This window comes from Eleutherodactylus coqui, chromosome 3 (genome assembly GCF_035609145.1).
Source record: "Eleutherodactylus coqui strain aEleCoq1 chromosome 3, aEleCoq1.hap1, whole genome shotgun sequence".
Lineage (NCBI taxonomy): Eukaryota > Metazoa > Chordata > Amphibia > Anura > Eleutherodactylidae > Eleutherodactylus > Eleutherodactylus coqui.
In genome coordinates this window covers 143,264,174-143,288,974 of record NC_089839.1, presented here as the reverse complement: position 1 = coordinate 143,288,974, position 24,801 = coordinate 143,264,174, and the positions used below count along the sequence as shown (strand labels likewise).

At 43.7% G+C, this 24,801-nt stretch overlaps 1 protein-coding gene across 1 annotated transcript in view; it reads left to right on the top strand.

Moving 5' to 3' along the window:
- IFT56 (intraflagellar transport 56) overlaps positions 1-24,801 on the top strand; it is a 74,885-nt gene that overhangs the window by 4,470 nt on the left and 45,614 nt on the right. The window contains exons 2-4 of the mRNA XM_066596216.1: positions 740-877; positions 8,507-8,599; positions 16,109-16,223. Of these exons, the coding sequence (XP_066452313.1) occupies positions 740-877; positions 8,507-8,599; positions 16,109-16,223 (346 nt within the window). The remainder of the gene's footprint in view (positions 1-739; positions 878-8,506; positions 8,600-16,108; positions 16,224-24,801) is intronic.

Genomic DNA, 24,801 nt, shown 5'->3' with positions numbered 1-24,801 from the left:
CCAGGAGCAATCAGCAATGTTACACGTTGTTAATGCTCATGTAATAGCACTAATTGTCGGGCTGAACCTCCAAGAGCAATCCGCAATATTACACGCCATTAGTGCTCATGTAATAACACTAATTGCTGGTCTGCATCTGCAAGCAGCCTGGCAGTTTTCAGGAAGTTGCGACTGCCAGAGCTGGTGTAATAGCAGACGTAGAGAGTGCTGTGTTTCTGGGGTAACTTTATAATTGTCATGTCCCCAGAGCCCCCTAAACTAAGTCATGGTGCTGTTAGGGGAAGTGACAGGAAGCCGGGTGACGTATATATCACCCGTGATCCAGCGTTGTCACCCGCTGGAGATCATCTTTGCATGGAAATGTGACTCTTTTCAGATTGCTGTGTGCGATCTCTCCCATAGTTTCTGGTGCTGCAGGGAGGTGACGGGTCCCATTATGGGGATTCTCTGATGACGATGACCTCTTCTCGGGTTGCAGCGGTGACAGTTAGCTGATCACCGCAGATCTGGCTTCTCGCACAAAGTGCAAACAACAGATTCTTCTATAATTACTGCGGGGTAGTTGCATGCAGATAATGAGATGCGGTACGCGGCCAGCTGAAATCTACCAGAGCGTGCGTTGCCGTTTCTCCTCTTTTGCTCTTATGGGCACAGATTGTCTTTGTGAGAAATCTCCCTTATTTGTATTGTTGCATGCTCTAGCATACAAATATCAAATAAAGCATCTTTTTGATTTCAGATGTTATCAAGATCCAAACCTGCTGTGGGCGGCGATCTACAGCAAGCTGAGAAAAGTAAGAAGAAGGGCAAAAAAGTTCCTAAATTGGATGAATTGCTCGCCCAACGAGACTTCACTGGAGCCACAACACTACTGGAGGTGGGATGCCCCTCATTATACCTTTATACACGGTCTATCCTGTGACCCTTCAAGATGTATTTCCTGCAGGGTTTCTACGATTCTCCGCTGCAGAGTACTGATGTCTCATTGCGCCTGTTTTTAATCTGTGCCATCTGATGCTTGAGAGTTTTTCCAGATTTGCTATAGCAAATGGTGTCAGCAACAGTTTTGTCCTTGTCATTTTCTATCCACATTTAGCATTTTATACTGATCGCTGGCCAGATAACCTTTTTTAGGACCGTTAGGGGTCCCGCGGGCAGCCATGCTTGTATCCACTCACTTCTGTAAAACTTCCTTTCATACGAAAGTTGCAGCATAAACAGGATTCTTTGGAGTCATTGAAACTTTTAATCACTTTCATCACCTAAAATGATGTTCTTCTGCTAGAAAATTCCTGTAGACTACTAGGGGTCTCGCTTCCTACTAACTTGGTGGCTATTGCCTGTTCATAATGTGAAGTCCACCTCTTATAACAAAGGCACAAACATGGATTACATGAAATGTGGATTGTAGCCTGCTGCTGTCTCACGCTGTCTATTAGAGTTTATGGAGAGGCGAAGGGGAGGTGGAGAGAGATAGGCAGAAAGACTCGCACAGAGAAGCACTACTGCAGCTTCTAATAGGTGATTTATCATCTCATAACTTCTAAAATCATAGCTACACTGCTCGGTACTGCCGTATAATGTCTTCGAAGATGCTGTTACTTATGACGGTGTACTACAGAGCTATAGAGAAAAGGATATCCTGCTCTCCTATGTGTGTAGTGTATGGGAGCCATCATAGCAACAGTCTACACCCATCAGCTTAGGACTCCTGTCTATGGGTGTATGCGTAAAACGCTGCATATCCAAGCCTGCATATTCCTTGTGTATTTCCCAGCTTCTGGGTGTGTATGAGTTTTTTTTTTTGCACGGGTATAGCTGCATATGTAACCGCGTTTCCATACATGCGTGAAAAAAAAAACGCAGGCTCGGAAATACGCATATGCGGTGATTAATTAGCATTTTGCTAGGCAACAAGCGTTTCTGTAAGCTCTGTGTATGCAAACGCATGCATAGAGTTCAATGGAAGCTGTACGCGTGTATTACGTGGTAAAATAGAGCATGCCACAATTTTTTTCATGCACGTATCGCTAGTGTGCATGGAATAGTTAAAGTCCATTGACTTTTATTGCCTTCATTCCCTGCGTATCACTCATGCGTGTTACTGGCTTCCCACAAATAAGAGGATGATTTCTAAGATATATTAAAGGGTTTGTCTGAGATAGTTTATTTTTAAACAATGTTTCCCATGCAACAAAATAACAAACAGTCATATAGTTGCCCGGTCCCGACACCTCCTAAGCCACTGCTCAGTCCTTTGTGCTCGCTGTTTGTTTACAGGCTGCTGAAACCAATAACAGGGCTCAGCAATCGAGCACTAAGCTCTGTCATTGGCTGTAGTAGCCTGTGACGTCCTGTAAGCAGGCTGTTGCAGCCAGTAAACAATATGTCATGGAAGAGACCAAGATCGGTGACACAGGACACAGCAGGGAGCTGTGATAGGCCAGTATATGACTGTTATTTTGTGGACAACCCCTTTAAGGGATAACTTTATTTGGAATTCCTAACATGTTCACCAAAGTTCTAAAGGTTGACAATGCTGTTAGTGCACATAAGTTCTCTTTGGAAACGGTTTGCAATTTAGAAGAATGACTGTTAATTTGCCAATATTTTTTGCAGGAAGATATTTAGTGATAGCAATTTCAAACCTGCTGACTGTCTCTTACAGATATCTCACAATATGTCTGAAGGTTATCCTCAGTGGACAAACAAATGAGTAGTATGCTGCTGCAGTTGCCCTAATTTTCTGACTATAAGATACAGTTATCAGCAAGATAAAGTGTCTGCACCTTATGGTCCAGTGGGTGGCTAAAGGGGGTGGGGAGATGTTTGCTGATAGATCCTGAGACCCCTGACCGCTGCCTTTATGATTTAGTAGTGGGCTTATATGGCATGCTGCCCGATCATCCAGAGAACTCTGCTGTACATACTGCAGTGGCAAAGTCCTCCTTTTCTCTGCTCGATTCTCTGTATTCTGCCCCATCAGTCCCCTCCAACAGATAACACTGAGGATCACTCACACAACTTCCCTGGGGTCCAGGATCTCCTCTGTACATACAAGGTCAGATAACAGCAAAGATCAAAGCTCTTGCAGTAGCAGCAGGACTGTAGATAATGTCATAACCAGCTGGAGGGGGTCATGTATTATCTGTATGTAGGGATTAGTGTTAATAAAATCAGTGTTTAACATGCCAGCTGCAGATGTTTGTGCACATAGCAGAGCTGTATGTGTGAACTAGCTGATATTCCCGACCTCGCCCGAGTTTACTTTGTACAATGGTTTACCTGTTGTTTGCACTGAAAATTTTATGACATCGTGGTTACTTCAGAGGAACCGAGGAATAAAATATATATACACATAGAGGAGCGTTGGATTCTCTTCAGACTGCATGTACCGATGCCCCTCTGCAGAATTGGCCACCCCACCCACTCTCCTCACTTTTAAACCTTAAAGGTAACACCTATTTTTAAATAAATTAAACCCCAGGATGGAGGTTGCAGCCCCTTCTTAGCCTTGAACGCATGCTCCATTCCTGCAGTTCATGGCCGCTTCCTTATGTACTTTACAGCATTTCAGTATATGCACATAGAGGTGAGGTAGATTCTCCTTAGTATACACACACAAATGTTAGTTAGATTCCTCTCAGTATATACACAGAGAGGTGAGGTAGATTCTCCTCAGTATATACACATAGAGGTGAGGTGGCTTCTCCTCAGTATATACACATAACGGTGAGGTAGATTCTCCTCAGTATATACACATAGAGGTGAGGTAGATTCTCCTCAGTATATACACATAGAGGTGAGGTAGCTTCCCCTCAGTATATACACATAGAGGTGAAGTAGCTTCCCCTCAGTATATACACATAGAGGTGAGGTAGCTTCCCCTCAGTATATACACTCAGAGGAGAGGTAAATTCTCCTCAGTATATACACATAGAGGAGGGTAGATTCTCCTTAGTATATACACACAAATGTGAGGTAGATTCTCCTCAGTATATACACATAGAGGTCAGGTATATTCGTCTCAGTATATACACAGAGGAGAGGCAGATTCTCTTTAGTATATACACACAGATGTGAGATAGATTCTCCTCAGTAATACACATAGAGGTGAGGTATATTCGTCTCAGTATATATACATAGAGGTGAGGTGGCTTCTCCTGAGTATATACACATAGAGGTGAGGTGGCTTCTCCTCAGTATATACACATAGAGGTGAGGTGGCTTCTCCTCAGTGTATACACATAGAGGTGAGGTGGCTTCTCCTCAGTATATACACATAGAGGTGAGGTGGCTTCTCCTCAGTATATACACATAGAGGTGAGGTGGCTTCTCCTCAGTATATACACATAGAGGTAAGGTGGCTTCTCCTCAGTATATACACATAGAGGTGAGGTGCCTTCTCCTCAGTATATACACATAGGGGTGAGGTAGCTTCTCCTCAGTATATACACATAGAGGTGAGGTAGCTTCTCCTCAGTATATACACACAGAGGTGAGGTAGATTCTCCTCAGTATATACGCATACAGTTGAGGTGGCTTCTCCTCAGTATATACACATAGAGGTGAGGTAGCTTCTCCTCAGTATATACACATAGAGGTGAGGTAGCTTCCCCTCAGTATATACACATAGAGGTGAGGTAGCTTCTCCTCAGTATATACACATAGAGGTGAGGTAGCTTCTCCTCAGTATATACACATAGAGGTGAGGTAGCTTCTCCTCAGTATATACACATAGAGGTGAGGTAGATTCTCCTCAGTATATACACATAGAGGTGAGGTAGCTTCTCCTCAGTATATACACATAGAGGTGATGTAGCTTCTCCTCAGTATATACACATAGAGGAGAGGTAGCTTCCCCTCAGTATATACACATAGAGGTGAGGTAGCTTCCCCTCAGTATATACACATAGAGGTGAGGTAGCTTCTCCTCAGTATATACACATAGAGGTGAGGTAGCTTCCCCTCAGTATATACACATAGAGGTGAGGTAGCTTCCCCTCAGTATATACACATAGAGGTGAGGTAGCTTCCCCTCAGTATATACACATAGAGGTGAGGTAGCTTCTCCTCAGTATATACACATAGAGGTGAGGTAGCTTCTCCTCAGTATATACACATAGAGGTGAGGTAGCTTCTCCTCAGTATATACACATAGAGGTGAGGTAGCTTCTCCTCAGTATATACACATAGAGGTGAGGTAGCTTCTCCTCAGTATATACACATAGAGGTGAGGTAGCTTCTCCTCAGTATATACACATAGAGGTGAGGTAGCTTCTCCTCAGTATATACACATAGAGGTGAGGTAGCTTCTCCTCAGTATATACACATAGAGGTGAGGTAGCTTCTCCTCAGTATATACACATAGAGGTGAGGTAGCTTCTCCTCAGTATATACACATAGAGGTGAGGTAGCTTCTCCTCAGTATATACACATAGAGGTGAGGTAGCTTCTCCTCAGTATATACACATAGAGGTGAGGTAGCTTCTCCTCAGTATATACACATAGAGGTGTGGTAGATTCTCCTCAGTATATACACGTAGAGATTAGGTAGATTCTCCTCAGTATATACACATAGAGGTGAAGTAGATTCTCCTCAGTATATACACATAGAGGTGAAATAGATTCTCCTCAGTATATACACATAGAGGTGAAGTAGATTGTTCTCAGTATGGAAATCATTTCCCTAGGCTTTATGGTTTCTGAGAAGAGAACTATGTTTTTATCGCTTATTTTCATGCTTACAATTGAATATTAAACACTCTTCACCGAGGCAATAATTGTCTATATAGAGTATCAAGAAGCCCTTCACAGTTATAGACACATTAAAATAATGATATTTATTAGGATTAAATTACAATTAGACTAGGGCTAAACATAAACAAAGCAAAACACACAATTTCTTATTGTTACTGGATCATATTTGCAATAGGCTTCAGTAAACAAAAATTAGAGGTGCTGGCCTCATGTATGTGAGTCGGTATAGTGAAGTCTCAATAGAGGAGACTAATTCACTGTAAAATGACGTGAGCCATAAAGTCATACTGAGAACTATTAGGCAGAACAACAATTGGTCCACCATATGATTCATATAAATGGCAGTGTCCAAATTCCACTATTGGACTCAAAAGAGGACTAGCTGACACTGTCTGTGTTACTAGATCATGTGTGCAAATACAGTTATTGAGCAAAGCTTAATGACTGAATCAGGTCAGAGTACTGTGGCACAATAGAAGCACAGTCCCCTGAAAAATGAAGTGGAAAATTAAGAGAGGTTCAGAGGTTTGACGCGTTTCTACGTTAAATATCAACGTTTCATCAGGAACATTATACATAATGTTTCCTAGTTGACCTTGTGATATATAGCTAGCACCTACAGAGCTGGTTTAGCGTGCACCCTCATGGTGAGTAAAGAGCCCTAGCTGTATTATGCAGACTAAAAAAGTCCAAAATGTCACAATAGAGCCATGCATAGAGTTATAATAAACTAAAAAATGATTTTGGAGGAGAACTGCTGTTCTACTATAGGGTACAATAGAGCCCTTATGTTCTAGCAGAAATAGAGATGTTCTGCAACAAGCATCTTTGCTGAATTTTAGAAAAGCCCTATCCCTAAGTTCAACTCCTAAACAACTTCTGGTTCAAATGACTAAGAGCCCAGAAACCAGCTAACTACCTAAATATAGGTGATATGGTGCAAGACAGAGGAGAGATAGCGCCTCCGGCCTTGATGGTAGGTCGGAAGTTATCAGAATTGAATATTGAAATTGCAACCCCTTTACTTTTCCTATTAGGATGTAAAGAACTAATTTCATGTTTGTGCAGTTCAGATGTGTATTATTAGTTACATTACATAGGGGGTCACTTACTTTCCCACTTAGAATTGAATAATCAAGTTGCGACCCCTTTCCTTTTACTATTTAGGACAGTGATGGCAAATGTTTTAGAGACCGAGTGTCCAAACTGCAACCCAAAACCCACTTATTTATCGCAAAGTGCCAACACGTTAGAGGGCGGGGTTTATCACAACGTATGATTTTACCCCCGTCGTTCTAAAAAGGACAGGGCTCAAAATAGACAGGGAGCAGATTTTGACTGTTTTTTGGATGCAGAAATTTCTGCTGAGGACATTCTGCAGCATTTCTGCCACGTGTAAACATACCCCAGCGGTAGTAGTGACCCCCCCCCACAGCAGCTCCAGTAGTAATAGTGACACCCTACAGTGGCCCCAGTAGTAATAGTGACATCCCACAGCAGCCCCCAGTAGTAATAGTGACATCCCACAGTGGCCCCCAGTAGTAATAGTGACATCCCACAGCGGCCCCCAGTAGTAATAGTGACATCCCACAGCGGCCCCGAGTAGTAATAGTGACATCCCACAGTGGCCCCCAGTAGTAATAGTGACATCCCACAGCGGCCCCCAGTAGTAATAGTGACATCCCACAGCGGCCCCCAGTAGTAATAGTGACATCCCACAGCGGCCCCCAGTAGTAATAGTGACATCCCACAGAGGCCCCCGGTAGTTATAGTGACATCCACAGCGGCCCCAATAGTAATAGTGACACCCCACAGTGGCCACAGTAGTAAGAGTGACATTTCACTCGTGCCAGCAGGGAGGGCTCTGGGTGCCGCCTCTGGCATGCGTGCCATAGGTTTGCCACCACTGATGTAGGACCTATAGAATGCTCGTGCCAAATTTCAAGTTTGTACTACAGCGGGAAGCTACATAACATAGGGGGTCACTTACTTTTGCACTTAGAATTGAATAATCAAGTTGTGACCCCTTTCCTTTTTCTATTTAGAACCTTATAAATGCTCCTGTCAAATTTCAAGTTTGTAAGACACTGGGAAACGAGAGAATTAGATTAGGTAAATTACATTGGGGGGGGGGGGGGTCGGTCACTTACTTTTGCATTTAGCATTGAGTAATCAAGTTGTGACCCCTTTATGTTTCCTATTTAGGATCTAAAGAAGGCTTGTGCTAAATTTCATGTTTGTATGACACCTGGGAGTTAGAGAAATAGTAGTCAGTCAGTGTGTAATGAGCGTGCAGCAGTGCTGTGTATGTGTGCAGTGAAATCCTATGCGGTTGCGCTATGATTTGAATGGACACACTAGGTTTATAGGAGCCGACTATTCACTGTTAACCCCCTTTTCTATACTAGAACACCAAAGTTAATGACGGGAGCCCCTCTACTTTCTTAGATCACCAGAGATGTTTAAATTAGTATGAAATATTTTTCCTGTTTTCTGGGGGTTTATAGTCCGAAAAATACGATAGATTGGATTCTTTGGCGATTTAAAACAAATCCCAGAGCTTTTCTTGATCATAGAGCAACATAAAAGTTGTGTCATCACATTGAAAATACAGGATCATTATGACACTTTGTATATGCAGTTGCTATGGGTTGCATTGATAAAGATGATTATTGGTCACAGTATGATGCTGTACGGGTGAAACTCTGACATTTCCTAAACCTGACTTTATTGTCTGTCTTCATAGTTTAAACGCCACGTTGGGGAGAGTGAAGATGACACAGATCTGTGGATGGGGTACTGTTCGTTTCACCTGGGTGACTACAAGAAAGCTCTGGAGGTAATGAATGTCCAGGCAACTGGTGCACAAATACATTTTACCTAAATAATCATAGACTTCTTAAAAAGATTGTATCTTCCGGAAATGACCAGTTACATCAACCTGTATGTCAAATAGATTCTGCAAAAGAGGAAAACTTTATACAGCAATAGTGATTAAAAAAATAGTCATAACCAACTGAATATTGAGAGTTGAAAACTTTTACTAGCTGACAAAGGGAATCTATAATCAACTATGGCGCAGTATTTAAATCGAAGAATCTCTGTGAAAAAGAAGACCAGTGAGGGGAGACAGTGAAGGCGCTAATAGGTGTATTAGTGTATGATAACCAAAGAAGAGCAAGAAGTACCACAGTGAATGCTGTCACCTAGTTGTGCCAGAGATGAGCACAATCTCATGTAATCGCTTCAGGATTCAATTTGGTAACCCAAGTAATATTGTTTACTGGGAGCTGCAAAATTTGCTGGTTCTGCGGCAGGCCCTCTCCGTGGACGTAAAACACACCTGTGGACTTGGCCTAGTATTTAAACAAAGATTTTATTCTACTTTTCTCTTTACATGGGGTGAAAATCGCTGAAAATGCGTTCATACGAACAAAATTGAGTGATAATCATCCCGTGTAAATGAAAAAAAGTAGTTGACTACCGTGTTACCTGAAAATAAGATGAACCAATCACAGCCATTCACTGATGTCATTCACTGAATGTCTTGAATGATTGAGTGCCGGGTGTGATTGGCTGGTGCTCAATCCAATCACAGCGCTTACTTGCTGGAGGCAGGTGAATTCAAAGCCCCGTTTACCAGAGAGAGACGACAGCGGTGAGGATTACAGAGCAGCTTGCCACACCGCCTGGGAGACCATATTGGGGGACACAGACGCCGGCTGCGAGGTGAATATTCAGTTTGTTTTTTTTACCTAGTGTGGCTAGGGCTTATTTTCGGGGGGGGGGGGCTTATATTTAAAGCACCTCTGAAAATCAGAGTTGGTCTTATTTTTGGGCAAAACCGGTACTTGTTTGCTGTTCGCTATCACTGACTTTCAGTCAGCCTAAAAACCATCGCTGGAATGCGGCTTGTCATTCCGAGTAAACGCTCCCCACTCAGCGCTTTACATAGAATGGGCCAGCGCTAAGTGATAAGCCGGCGATCCAGGGAAGTCTATCAGTGTAAACGCTCTGCACGAGCGGTAACGACCTTAGCAGTGACATCAGCGCTCGTGTGTAAAAAGGCCATTAGGGCCTTTTACAGGGCCTGATAAATCATTCAGTCTAAATCCTCTGACTGAATTTGCTCACTTCTTGTTCGTTGTTCAGTTTCTGCATGCATAAAAGTGAATAATGGATTGCCCCATGTAAACAGACATTAATTTATGAGCAACTGCCTGTTTACTGAGTGGAGGCAGATGGGCCTAAACGATCCATGGCTGCTCCACCTCCATTCAGTAGATCTGATCGTTCCTGTGTAAAAGGGCCCTTTTACACAGCAAGATAAATTTGAGCTGGTATGTAACCAGCAATCGTCTATCATTGACTGGCATGCATTTACACTAAACAAGAATTGGGTAGTTTGTTTGTGCGTTCAACCATTATCACTTCTGTAGTCAACCCTATTGCCACTGCTTTTTATTCAGCATATCGTTAGGGCATCTGTTTATACAGAATGATTTGCAGCAGACTAATGATGATATTTAGGTCCGCATGAAAGATCCAGTCAGCGATAATTTCATGATTTATCGCTGTACATTTGGTCACTGCAGACATTTACACCAAATATTTATTGTGCAAACAACTTGATCGAACAGTTAATTGCAGAATAATCATGCCATGTTAAAGAGCCCTAAAGGCCCATTTACATGTAACGATTACCGCTCACAATTCATTCAATCGAACGAATTTGAGCAATAATCGTTCAGTGTGAATGCGAAAAAATTGTGCACTTGTCGTTCACAGTTGTTAAAGCTCTCTTTTCAGTCAGCTTAAAAAAGCCTCATTGCTCTCGCCCTACGTAAACACTCCCCGCTCAGCACTTCCCATAGGAGGGGAAGTGCTGAGCGAGAAGCGGAGGAGAAGCCTGTGATCCAGCTGCAAGTCTTTCTGTGCAAACACCCTGCATAAGCGCTGATGACCTTAGTGGTGACATCTGCGCTCATGCAGTCATTTAAAAGAGTTGCTCTCAACGTGGGCATTATTGCCTCCTGGGGGGTGTTTTTACTTCTCAAGGGGGCGGTGGAGCGAACGAAAAGGGGCAGCAGAGGGGACATAAAGGGGGCGGTAGGGGGTGTTTGCTTTGTTGATTTTTTTTTTTTTTCTCGTGTAGTAACTACATTTTTCAAAACATTTGATAGCTCGGTTTTCGTCGATAATCCGTCCGAAAACAGTCGGTGAGTTTTATGCAGCGTGCGCGCCTCTATCATATAATGTATTTATAACCATCGACATGAAAGGCTCCTCTGTGTACTACAGAGTGGAAGAATTTTTCCAAGAAAAGAACATTCCTTCAACAAAAGTACTTGCTTGTGCAACCGGTGGAGCTGCATCCATGATTGGTCGATATCGCGGATTTATAACTCATTTAAAATCTGCTATTCCTGGCATAATGGCAGTCCATTGTGTGATCCATCGGCAGCACCTTGCTGCTAAACATTTATGTGAGAGATTGCGTGATTCTCTGCGCTATGCAATTAATGCTGTTAACAAGATAAAAGTGCATTCTTTGAACTAGCGTCTTTTCCACAAGCTCTGTCAAGACCATGATGAAGAATTCGAACGTCTACTTCTACACATTGAAGTGTGGTGGTTGTCAAGAGGAAAGCACTTACAACGTTTCTACAAACTTTTTGACACAGTAATCGAGTTTCTTTAGCCGATTGACCCAAGCCTTTGTGATGCAATCGAACTACGACATACTGACGTTGCCTATCTCGCAGACATATTTGACAAACGCAACGAGGTCAATACAAAGCTACAAGGAGACAAAATAAATTTCATTAAGGCTAAAGGTATAACCTCTGCCTTCATTGCCAAAACTGGACCTTCACACCAATAACCTGAGTCGACGCCTGGCCTTGGTTGATGCTGCCTGGCCTTGGTTGATGCTGCCTGGCCCTGGTTGATGCTGCCTGGCCCTGGTTGATGCTGCCTGGCCCTGGTTGATGCTGCCTGGCCCTGGTTGATGCTGCCTGGCCCTGGTTGATGCTGCCTGGCCCTGGTTGATGCTGCCTGGCCCTGGTTGATGCTGCCTGGCCCTGGTTGATGCTGCCTGGCCCTGGTTGATGCTGCCTGGCCCTGGTTGATGCTGCCTGGCCCTGGTTGATGCTGCCTGGCCCTGGTTGATGCTGCCTGGCCCTGGATGCTGCTGCCTGGCCCTGGATGCTGCTGCCTGGCCCTGGATGCTGCTGCCTGGCCCTGGATGCTGCTGCCTGGCCCTGGATGCTGCTGCCTGGCCCTGGATGATGCTGCCTGGCCCTGGATGATGCTGCCTGGCCCTGGATGATGCTGCCTGGCCCTGGATGATGCTGCCTGGCCCTGGATGATGCTGCCTGGCCCTGGATGATGCTGCCTGGCCCTGGATGATGCTGCCTGGCCCTGGTTCATGCTGCCTGGCCCTGGTTCATGCTGCCTGGCCCTGGTTCATGCTGCCTGGCCCTGGTTCATGCTGCCTGGCCCTGGTTCATGCTGCCTGGCCCTGGTTCATGCTGCCTAGTAATGATAAGCATCATGTACATACCAGCGTACAATACTGAACAAGTTAACCATTTAGATGCTGTTATTTACCTGCTGCTTATTCTAACAGGAGGCAATACAAATATGCATCACCTAGGTTGATTTGAGAAACAATCACAGAAATTGCATAGATATATATACCATGTTTCCCTGAAAATAAGACACTGTCTTATATAAATTTTTGCCCCAAAAGAGGCACAGTGTCTGATTTTCAGGGGGGGCTTATACTCACCTGGTCTGTGGCGTCCCGATGCCTCGCGATGGTCTCCGTCGACGCTGCGGCAAGCTGCAGTGTCCTCTGCTCTGACATCTCGGCTTCTTTCTGGTTACGGGGCTTTGAATACCCCCCTCCAGCAAAGCGAGCGCTGTGATTGGATCGAGCGCCAGCCAAGCACAGCCTGCGCTCGATGAGCCAATCACAGCCATTCAGTGATGTCATTCACTGAGTGGCTGTGATTGATCAAGCAACGGCTGTGATTGGCTGGTGCTCGATCTAATCACAACGCTCGCTTTAAACTGAGCCTCTAGATCATGCAAACTTGTAGGCTGTAGAAGTTGGTGTCCCAGATGGTCCCATACAGGTTCTATTGGTGATAAATCTGGTGATCAGGCAGCCACGGAAGTGGGACATTGTTGTGGGGACATTCTTGTGACCCCCTTGTGTGTGCGGCCAAGCATTATCCTGCTGGAGATGTAACTGCACGCCAGGTTTTGCAGCAGAATGACAGCTCCTGTGTGTATATGAATTTGTTTGTTCTTATAGGAGTATAGGCATTAGAGATGAGCAAACGTACTCGGATAAGCACTACTCGTCCGAGTAATGTGCTTTATCCGAGTACCTCTCTGCTCGTCCTGAAAGATTCGGGAAGCGCTGCGGAGCGGGGAGCTGCAGGGGAGAGTGGGGAGGAACGGAGGGGAGATCTTTCTCTCCCGCCCGCTCTGCCCCGCTCCCCGCTGCAACTCACCTGTCAGCAGCGGAGCGCCCCGAATCTTTTAGGACGAGCGGAGAGATACTCGGATAAAGCACATTACTCGGACGAGTAGTGCTTATCCGAGTACGTTCGCTCATCTCTAATAGGCATCTACATGCAATGATGGATCTCAGCCAAGCGTGGTAAACTTCATAAACCTGTTCATAATTCCAACTTAAAATATTGGGGGTAATTTCAACTGTTTGTTGCTCATAGCAACCAATCAGCACGGTTTTCAGTGCAGTTTAAAGAATGCTCATTAATTGCTATGTGCACCAAAGATTTTTTTACTCAGTTTCTATAAATAAGGGGTGTTGTATAATTTATGGTAAAAGAAGATGCTTTGTGATTCAGCATGGTGAATAATGTAGACATGTGTTGGATCCGGGAATGCATCTGAAAAAATTGAAACCCATCAGACAAGTCGAGGCAAATGCAAAAAAAGTTAAATTACTGCGAGTTAAGACAAGTGAACCACATGGCCAAAGATTTAATAATTAGTGGGGAATAGCCAGGATATCAAGCACCGCAAAGACCCTGCAACAGCATGAGGCGCAAATTCAAAAGGAGAAAGACAGAGCTAGTGCATCAGGGGTGACATTGCGGTGTTAGTGTAGTATGTCTCCACCGGAAGTATGGGTTGGCTGGGTTCACCTACAGGTAATGCCCAGATCAACCCCAAAGTTGCCAACAATTCCTGACTGACTCCTGCACACACACCTTCACAGATTCCCGAGGTCTGAACTGAGCTGAGCTGCCGACCAATCAGCCCTAAGGCTACAGCCACGCCAACCTCCGAGCTCCTGACCCAAGCTTCCCAAGTGGCCACCACGCCCACCTTTGAGCTCCCGACCTGAGCTCTCCAGCGGCTACTTTCTGAGCACCTGCAAGCTAGTTTCGGCGGCAAAGAAAACATATACTAGCCGGTCGCGAGCTCAGAGGTGGTTGTGGCTGTAGCCTCAGGGCTGAAATCGCTTGTCAGCTCAGAGCTCATGTGGGCATGGCTGTAGCCTCGGGACTGATCGCTCAGCAGCTCAGCTCGGACCTTGGGAATCTCTGAAGTTGTGTGTGTGGGAACCAATCGGGAGCTTTTGGCAGTTTTGGCCATGACCTGGGCGTTATCTATAGGTGAGCCAGGTCAACTCATACTTCCAGTGGAGATATACTACACTAATACCTGGCAATGCTACCTGGGCAACACCGGGTATATAATCTAGTACAATTGAAAAAAAACTACAACATTTCAAAATAATAAATACATTTTTTGTTGGATCATGCAAAATAACTTTTCAATTGGAATAATTGGAAACTGTGTCTAGGTATTACTGTGACATATACTTGTTATAGCGCCCCTTTCTGTTTTTTTGATTGCCTTTCACTACATCAACCTAATGTGCCAAGTGTCTTGGATTTGCATAGTTAGGGCCCTCTTACACGGAACGGTTATCGTTCAGGTTCTGACTGCATCTTGAGAATCTGAACAATAATTGCTCAGTTGTAAATGCTGCGAGCAGCTGGACGATGAACGACAATTCGTTTGCTTATTGTTCGTTATTCAGTTTTGGTAGGCATAAAAATCGAACGATCATCGGCCTGTGTAAACAGTCAGTCATTTATCTATGAACAACTGCCTGTTTGCTGTGAATGGAGGCACTTGTGCAACTGGAAGTGATCTCCAGCTGTTCCGTCTGCATTCACTGAACGATTATTGCTCCTGTGTGACTTTGGGCGCCTAATAATCGCCCCTTTTGGAAGGACCCTGCACTTATACACAGATGGTGGAGTGTACTATTGTGCAGGCCATACAATGATCAAATAGATAGATGTAATATTTAGTCATTGGATGACCCCTTTTTACTAAATTAATAGAGTTTATTAAAAGCAAATTATGCATTAATTATGTTTATATTAAATATAAATTCAATATTTACATAAGTGATATTTTCAGGATAGTTTTTCCGATTTCAACTTGACTCTGACCAAGTGTGCTTTAAACACGCTCCATTGTTAATATATGACATGGGTTTAAAGCTCCTGCAATCTAGCAGGAGCACATTGGGTGTCTCAGACAGCCAGGGACCCTGAGAAGAGTCAGAAGTAGTTTATAACTGTGTCTATCTTCTCTTTTGCTCATTGAGCGCTTTGCAGTAAATAGAGGAAGTAGCAGTGCCGTTACTCATGGTGGAACCAGCGATCAGGTGATTACTGTGTGCCTCCCAGCATGGCAGAGCTGCTAGATGTTAGCAGACTCAGCTGAGCTTTACCAGTGACTAATTTCACAGTTGGGGGATGTTTTGACCTGTAACTGGCTCTCCTATAGATGCCCCAATTACAGTGGGAAACCGACATAAAGAAAAAAGATATTGTGAAAATAGGCCAGTGGTCTTACATGATGTCATTGGGGACATATAAATTTTAAAAAATTATACAAAAATAAGTCTGGAAAATTTTAAATAAAATGCACAAAAAATAGAGAGAACCCCACCGCCAACACCAGAGCAAAAAGGGGGAAACAAATATGAACAAAGGTATTTAAAATAGCCCTGTATATCACAAATAAACTGCCAAATAATTTGGGCAGCACAAGAAAAAAATAGGGCCAGTAAACCACCACATGCCTTAAAGCGCTGTCATTTAAGACTGAAACACTTCTGGTCATTGAGGGGTTAATATAACTGTTAGGCTCGCCTGTCAGTACTTGCAAAAAGTTGAAAACCACTTGTATGATTACATTGATTAAACTTACTTTGAATGTATGCAATGCATGTGACTGTGGAGAAGAATACCCACTAGTTGATGTTTTGTCATGTTTTTAGGTGTTCAAGCATGTAAGTCAACAGGAAGGATGTAATCCCGATGTTTGGGTGAACTTGGCTTGTACGTACTTTTTTTTGGGAATGTATAAAGAAGCTGAGGAGGCTGCTAATAAAGGTAAGACCTTGCAAACACTTTTACGAATATTGCTACATTATAATTAGCATTATAGTTATGTCTGGAACATCCCTTGTGTTTATGGTAATAAGGTGCTGAGCAACATACAAAAGTGAATGTTTGTTTTTAAAATCTTCTGCATTTTCAGTTCACTTTCATGGTATTTTTCACTGCTATAGCTAACCATTACAATAAATCTATATTAAAAGCATGGCTCCAGATGGTGGCTAAGATTTTGCAAATGGCAACAAGATTTTCAGTCTTGTCACCATTTGTGACAAGTCCCATTATTGTTTATGTGCAAATTATTACTGATGCAGTTTACACACCTTAGAGCTGGGAAATGCCAAAGCTAGGGAAGGTATGTGTGCGTAATCCTACGTCTGTGATGCCAGATGTTTTCTGGAGAGTGGTGGTGGTGTGTGTGCAGAAGCCACAGGTTCTGAATCACATGCTGTGGGGCAGGGCTGGGAGGAGGCAGCTGTATGGACGCTGCTGATGGGACTGATCTGCCTAGGAGGAGATGAGGAGGTGCAGGTCCAGATCAGGCAGTATGTGAAGAGTGAAAATGGCGCTGTTGTACCGAGGGATATCATCCCCAAGATAAACTTTCACTACCTCTCCACTAAGCCCTGCAGAGAGCTGTTCATAATAGGTCATAATTAGTTCATAATAACTGCTCTTGTAGTACTATAGCCACGGTAATGCCAAAAGCTACACAGAACTTCATTATCTGCAGTCACTTAAAGAGACTCTGTCATTAACTTTTTGCAGCCCTCACTGAGAGCACCATAAGGTAGTGCCCATCACACTAATTGCAATGGTATTTCTGCCATATAGATATCTGCAGTAGTTTGGCAGAAAATTGCATGTTATTAGTAGCATCCAGACACAGAACTAGTCTGGCATATTAATGAGCTGCAGGCTAGCCCCACCTGCCCTGCCCTCCAGCCAATGATTGGCAGTTCCCTCTCTATTTACAGTAATATGCAGACAAAAGTCGATCAATGGTTTGGGGGCGGGGTGGGTTGTAGCTAGCCTGCAGCTCATGAATATCAGGAGACTACTTCCTGTAGTCCTCTATGCATGTGCTGCCACTGATAAAATGCAAGTTTCTGCAAAACTACACAGATTAACACCATATCGCTGCAGTCAGTGTGCCTGTCACTATATTGTGCTGCCATCAGATAAGGGTGCAAAAAGATGGGGACAGAGTTTCTTTAAGATGATAAATAATGCTGGGGAGAAGTGGGTGCTCTGGATTAGGTTGTACTGTGAGGGGAGCATCATATGTGATTATACTGCGAGGGGAGGCATCTCCTATTCTTATTCTGCGAGGAGCACAGAATGTGATCATGTTGCAAGAAAGGAGTACAGGATGTGAGTAAACTGCGACAGGAAAGCCTCAAATGGGATTATACTGCAAGAGAGGAGATCCACATGTGAATATACAGTGAGGGGTTTGCCAGATGTAACTATACTCTGTGGGGGACGTGACGGATATGATCCATGACATCCTCATGTCAGCAAAGTCAGCTGCTCACCCCGTTCCCCCATATGGGCTAATTCGCCTCCTGATGCTTTGAATGTGTCAAGTGGGCAGCCCCTATCGCACATTGTCAGTCGATGATCAGACTTGATTGACAGTGAATGGTGGGGCTTCCCAACTTTATGCATTCCCAATGCCGAGTCTGAGAATAGCCAATACAGAGAATGGGGTATGTAGGGAGAAAAAAAGATCTGTGATAATGCCAGCAGTCTGCAACTGAAATGCTACGTAGCTACGTGGAGAAATGTCACTAGAAAATGGTCAACCCCCTTGAATTACAAATAGTTGTAGAATAAAACGTGTTGTCATTTACAGTGACAGGATACGTTCACACAGTGGATTTTTCTTGCATGTAAAATCAAATACAAAAAGCAAATACACAAATCTGTGTATTTGCAGTAGGATAGGTGTCAGGAATCAAACTGGGGACCTCTTGCGCTTCAGTCGGTAGCTCTCACTACTGAGCCATCCAGCCTGTGAACAGTTCTCTTGCATGACTCTCAGCCTTGTTCCATTATTCAAGTTATCTAGTTCCTGCCTCCTGGTCCTGACCCCGCCTCTGTTCCTGATTAGGTTCATTATAAAAGCCTGACCATGCCACTGCACCAGTGCGTGATTATTGTGCTCCACTAGCCCTTGATGCGCCTGCTGCTCTGCAATTCTACTGAAACCTCCCAATGCTGACCCCTGGCTTCACTTCTAACTACTCCACTCACCTCATCTACCTTTACTGCAACTGACACCTCCCGCTGCTGACCCCTGGCTTCCCTTCTCACTACTCTCTGGACCTGCACGGTAACTACACCCGTGGCTCTATACCAAACCCAGTGCCAGAATATGCTAAAAAATAATCATGCCTAAATACGGAGCCCACAGTGACCGCCCTGCGGAAGCAAGTAACGGAGCTCTAGGAATTTTGTGCCTCCTATCAAGAGAAGTTCGCTGGATTTCAGGCACTGGTGCTAGATCAACAGAAGGAAATAATCAGTTTACAGAGGCAACTTCTGGATTTGCAACACACAGGCTCGGGATGTCCAATGTCACTGTCTGCAAAATTCAGTGAGGATAGTCGGCAGTATAGAGGCTTCCTTAATGAATGCTGGATTTATTTCCAGATGCAGCCCACCTTGCTTACCAGCGATAGGAAGAAAGTGTTTTTCATCATTAACCTCACTGTTGAGGTACTCGAATGGGCCTCACGGTACATAGAGACCAGTATTATTCACGAGAGCCTCGCTGCCTTCACAACTGCTATGGACCAAATCTTTGACGATCCAGGTCACTGTACTACAGCCAAATGGAGGTTACACAACCTACAACAAGTGCGATGTTCCGTTGCAGAGTATATGGTACAATTTCGACGCTGGGCAAATGATACCACGTGGAACCCAGCCGCACAACAGAGCCAATTCCATCTGGGATTATCTGAGTGAATAAAGGATGAATTTGCTAGAGGTAAGACCCCTGATAATCTGGAAGATTTCATTTAGCTGTACAACCGAATTGACCGGAGACTTTCTGAACAGCAAAAGGAGAGACTGTGAGGTTTGGGCACCAACACCCCGTACCTCTTCAGTCAATCCATGTTTAGTCCCCAGCCAAGGACTGAAGCAGCATCAGAACCAATGCAGGTTGATGTCATCCGTAAACTTTTCTCCACCACTGAAAAAGAAAGGCGCAGTGCTGAAAATCTGTGACTTTATTGTGGGAGCTCGAGGCATTATGCCCTAACAATGTCACGTTTGAATCACCGCTGCAGAGGACCAGTGTATACTTTAGCTATTGTCACAGACTGTAATCCTAGTTTTATTTTTATTCTTATAAAACTTAAAGGGGTTGTCTCGCGGCAGCAAGTGGGGTTATACACTTCTGTATGGCCATATTAATGCACTTTGTAATGTACATTGTGCATTAAATATGAGCCATACAGAAGTTATTCACTTACCTGCTCCGTTGCTAGCGTCCCCGTCGCCATGGATCCGTGTAATTTCGCTGTCTTCTGGCGTTTTTAGACGCGCTTGCGCTGTGCGGTCTTCTGCCTGGTGAATGGGGCCGCTCGTGCCGGAGAGCTGGTCACCGCGCCGTCATCGTAGCTCCGCTCCGTCACGTGTGCCGATTCCAGCCAATCAGGAGGCTGGAATCGGCAATGGAACGCACAGAGCCCATGGTGCATCATGGGAGAAGAGCCGCGGTGCACCATGGGAGAAAACCGCAGTGCATCCCTGGGAAAGGACCGGCGGCCATCTTAGGCAGAAGATTTTTAAAACTTCACATTTCAGCACATTGGTGAGTAGCAAGCGGTTTAAAAACCGCTTTAAATTGCTATTTTATGCCAGGGGGGTGACAGGGGGAATGGGGTAAAGTAAAATTTTATTTCCAATAGGTCTTTATTAGAGTGTTAACAGATGTCCACCTTTACATTTTCAGTAATATACTTATGACCAGTACATATAAAGTGTCTCTGCATATCATAACACTTGTTATTTTAATTTTTCTAAACATAAATGGGGAACGTGTATGGGGGTATGGGGGGGGGGCAGGGGGGGGGGTTAGATAACAAGGTTGGGATATATGGGTGGGTGATAGGCACTAAACCAGTAATTTGTTTCTTTAACTTAAAATTGTCTGTTTCTTGTTATCCAGGCTCTTCTTAGTTTGGTGTTCATAGTTGAGTTTGGTGTTGGTGTGGCAACAATCCTTTTGTTATCCCGTCCAGCCAAGGTTGCCATGTCTCCTTGAAGTTACGCATTCTGTCTTGTTTGGACGCATACAATTTCTCAAATGAACAGTGCTCAGATACCATGTCAATAAGTTTATTTAAGGTGGGAGTATTAGTGGATTTCCACACTCTAACAATCAGTAGTTTGACACTAAGGAGGATGTGTGCTATTAGCTTCCTGTTATGGTGTGGTGTTTCTTCTAGTTCTAGTAGTAGTATAGTTGTCTGAGGTCCAAGCGTGGTTCTTAGACCTAATAGTCGGTTAATCATTGCTAGTACTGAGTTCCATAGTGGCCGTATGTATGGGCATTCCCATAGTAGGTGCAATAGGGATCCAGCTTTGCCACATCCTCTCCAGCATAGTTCTGATGTGCTCGGAAAGAGTGATGCTAGTTTCAGAGGAGAATAGTACCATCTCGTCAGTACTTTCTGGTGAACTTCTAGTAGTCTAGAGCTAACTGTACATTTGTGGGCTCTTCTACAGGATTTGGCCCAGTATTCCATATCATAGGATACCTTCAGGTCTCTTTCCCAATTAAGTATGTGTATTTTTTTTTTGTTTGTTTGTGTCTCCCCTAGCTTCTCCGTTTAATACCTCATACCAAATTTTTAATTTCGTTTTTGGGGTTTCTTTAACAAACAGGAATTTGTGTAGGTATGTGGGTATTGTTAATATAGGGACTTTGTTGTCCATCAGAAAGCTTTTAATTTGTCTACATTGGAAAAGGTTATCTCTGTTTAGATTCCTCTCTTTACATAGTCTGTCAAAGGGTATTAGTTTGGAGTTCTCTTGTATGTCTGATATTAGTTCAATCCCTTTTTCTTTTCCAATCGGAAAGTGATAAGTTTGGTATTAGCAGTTCTAATGTATCAATGGGGAGGACTACCTGGCTTCTCAGTTGGTGGGACTTAGAGATTTTTAGGGTGTATCTCCATGTTTCAATTGAGGTTCTGATTGCTGGGCATTTTGGGGTTTTTATTTTTGGATCCATTGCGCTTGCTAGCAGTAATGTGCGAAGGTTTCTGCCGCCTCCCAGGTGTTTCTCTATTTCTGGCCAGCTAGTGTTGTTTTGGGGTTGGCACCATGGTCTCAGTTGTTGTAGTATTGTTGCTCTATGGTAAGCTGTGAAGTTGGGGACTCCCATCCCCCCCTATCTCTTGAGGAGTATAATATTGCTGCCGCCACTCTCGTTTTTTTGTTTTGCCATATGAATGTCATCATTTGTTTTTGGAGGCTTTTAATCATTTTTTGGGGTAGGGGGCAAGTCATGGTCCTAAAAATGTAGAGGACTTTTGGTAATGCCATCATCTTATAAAGAGTTATCCTTCCCAACCATGATGGTTCTGTTTTTTCAAATCTTTCCAGATCAGATTGTAGTGACTTAAGCAGTGAGTTTATATTTATTTGGGGGGTGTCACTTAGTGGGGTGGTTATCTTTAGTCCCAGATATGGAATCTGTTTGTCTTCCCAAGAAAAGGGGAATTCTTTTTTAATTATTTCTTTAAGGGTTTTGGGTACTCCTACTCCCAATAGTTGAGACTTATGTGGGTTGATTTTATAATATGAGACTCGTCCGAATTTGTTAATGGTTTCTGTTATTGCTCTGAATGAAGGTAGTGGGTTGGTCACAAGTAGTGCAACATCATCCGCGAATAGGCCGATTTTATGTTGGCGAAATGGTAGTGGGATTCCTTTTATATCTGGGTCTGTTCTAATTTTTTCTGCGAACGGTTCCATTGTTGGAACAAACAACAGAGGGGATAATGGGCATCCCTGGCGGGTACCATTGGTTATTTGGAATGGGGTTGAAAGTGTTCCATTTATTAAGACTCTTGCTGATGGGGCTGAATATAATGCTTGTATGGCTCCTAGTAATTCTCCCTCGAATCCAAATTTTTTCAGAACCGAGAAAGCGTACTCCCAATGGATCCTGTCGAACGCCTTCTCCGCGTCCAAAGTGAGGAGCAGAGAAGGCGTTCGCAACCCCGCCATTTTTTCCATCAGGTCCAGTATTCTCCGGGTTCCGTCTGATGCCTGCCGACCCTGGGTGAACCCCACCTGATCGCTATGCACCAATTCTGGGATAATGTTTACTAGTCTTTGGGCCAGGATTTTTGCATAGATTTTTATATCACTATTCAATAGTGAAATTGGTCTGAAATTTGTCGGGGAAGAAGGATCCTTACCAGGTTTGGGGATCGCCACGATTGTGGCTTGAAGCATTTCTGCAGGTAGGGTTCCTGTTTTTTTTGTTTCATTGAAAATTCTTGTGAGATTTTTAATTAGTTCTATTTTAAAAGTTTGATAGTACTCGTTAGAGTACCCGTCGGGCCCTGGTGCTTTGTCTTTTTTTAGAGCGTTAATTGTCTTCAGAACCTCTTGCTCTGTTATTGGGGCATTCAGTGAATCTAGTTGCTCTCTGTTTATGGTTGGGAGAGTGATGTTGTCTAAAAACTCCCCAGTGCTATTTTTGTTGGGCTTGGTCACTGTCGGGTCATCTCTCAAATTGTAGAGTTTGGCATAAAATTTGTTGAATACTTCTGCTATGTCTTTTGGGTTGTGTATTTTATGCTCAGATCCTATCTCCTTTATATATGGAATTCTTGCTTTAATTCTTGCTTGTTTAACTCTACGTGCCATGTAACTGGTAAATTTGTTATTATCTGTGTAATAAGTTGTTTTATATGTTCTGATCTGTTTTTCGTGTTGTAGTAATAGAAGATCTCTTAGTTGTCTGGAATTGAGGAGTTTTTTGTGCAGTGTGTCTGTCTGTGTTTTTTGGATTTCCGTCTCTAAATTTTTTAATTGTGTGAGTAGGTTGTCAAGGATTTTTGCTTTTTCTTTTTTGTAACGGGAGCCTTGCTGAATTAGCATACCTCTAATGACCGTCTTGTGTGCGTTCCATAGTACAAATGAGTTCGTATCGGGGAGGTCATTATATGTAAAATATTCCTTAAAGGGGTTGTCCCGCGCCGAAACGGGTTTTTTTTTTTTTTCAATAGCCCCCCCGTTCGGCGCGAGACAAACCCGATGCAGGAGTTAAAAAAGAAAACGGGATAGTGCTTACCTGAATCCCCGCGCTCCGGTGACTTCTTACTTACCTGGTGAAGATGGCTGCCGGGATCTTCTCCCTCGGTGGACCGCAGGTCCTCTGTGCGGTCCATTGCCGATTCCAGCCTCCTGATTGGCTGGAATCGGCACGTGACGGGGCGGAGCTACAAGGAGCCGCTCTCCGGCACGAGCGGCCCCATTCAGAAAAGAAGACAGGACTGCGCAAGCGCGTCTAATCCGGCGATTAGATGCTGAAAATTAGACGGCACCATGGAGACGGGGACGCCAGCAACGGAACAGGTAAGTGAATAACTTCTGATAACTTCTGTATGGCTCATAATTAATGCACAATGTACATTACAAAGTGCATTAATATGTCCATACAGAAGTGTATAACCCCACTTGCTTTCGCGGGACAACCCCTTTAATGGCTTCAGATATTTGTTTTTTGTACGGGTCAGCTTTCATCAAAAACAGGTTATTTCTCCATATTTTTGGAGTATTTGTTGAGTGTGATAAACTCATGGTTAGGAAAACCGGAGCGTGATCCGACCAAGAGGTTATTCCGATTGAGGCATCTTTCACCTTTCGTAATAGGAAGAAGTCCACCAAGATCATATCGATCCTGGTGAAGGTTCTATGCCTAGAGGAGTAGAATGTAAATTCTTTGGCGTTTGCGTTGATGCATCTGAATGAATCATACATTTCCTCCTTCAGAAGCCAAGGTGCCAACGTGGGTGATGCCATTCTTTTATTATTGGTGTTGATACTTTTATCGTGGATCAAATTGACGTCGCCACATAATAAAAGCTGGCCCTTTTTGATTTTGTTAATTTTCTTCATCAGCCTGTTAAGGAAGTGTATCTGAGCACTATTCGGGACATATACATTAACTAGTGTTACTAAAAGACCATTCAGTTCACAGATCAATATTACATATCTACCTTTCGCATCCGTTGTTGATTCGATCAGTTTGAAATCCACAGAGTCCTTGATCGCAATAAGTACCCCTGCCTTCTTCTTTTCTGTGCAGGACATGTATATCTTGGGAAATTTTGGGTGTGTAAATTTTGGGTGTTTTTCTTTTATAAAATGAGTCTCTTGCAGGCATATGATGTCCGTTTTTGCCGCTAATGCGTCTTTCCAAAGAGAGGACCTTTTGTATGGAGAGTTGAGACCTTTTACATTATATGACATAATCTTCACCTTCATGGTGGCGGAGTGTTTGACTGCTTTGTTTTAAGCTTTTTAATCTTAG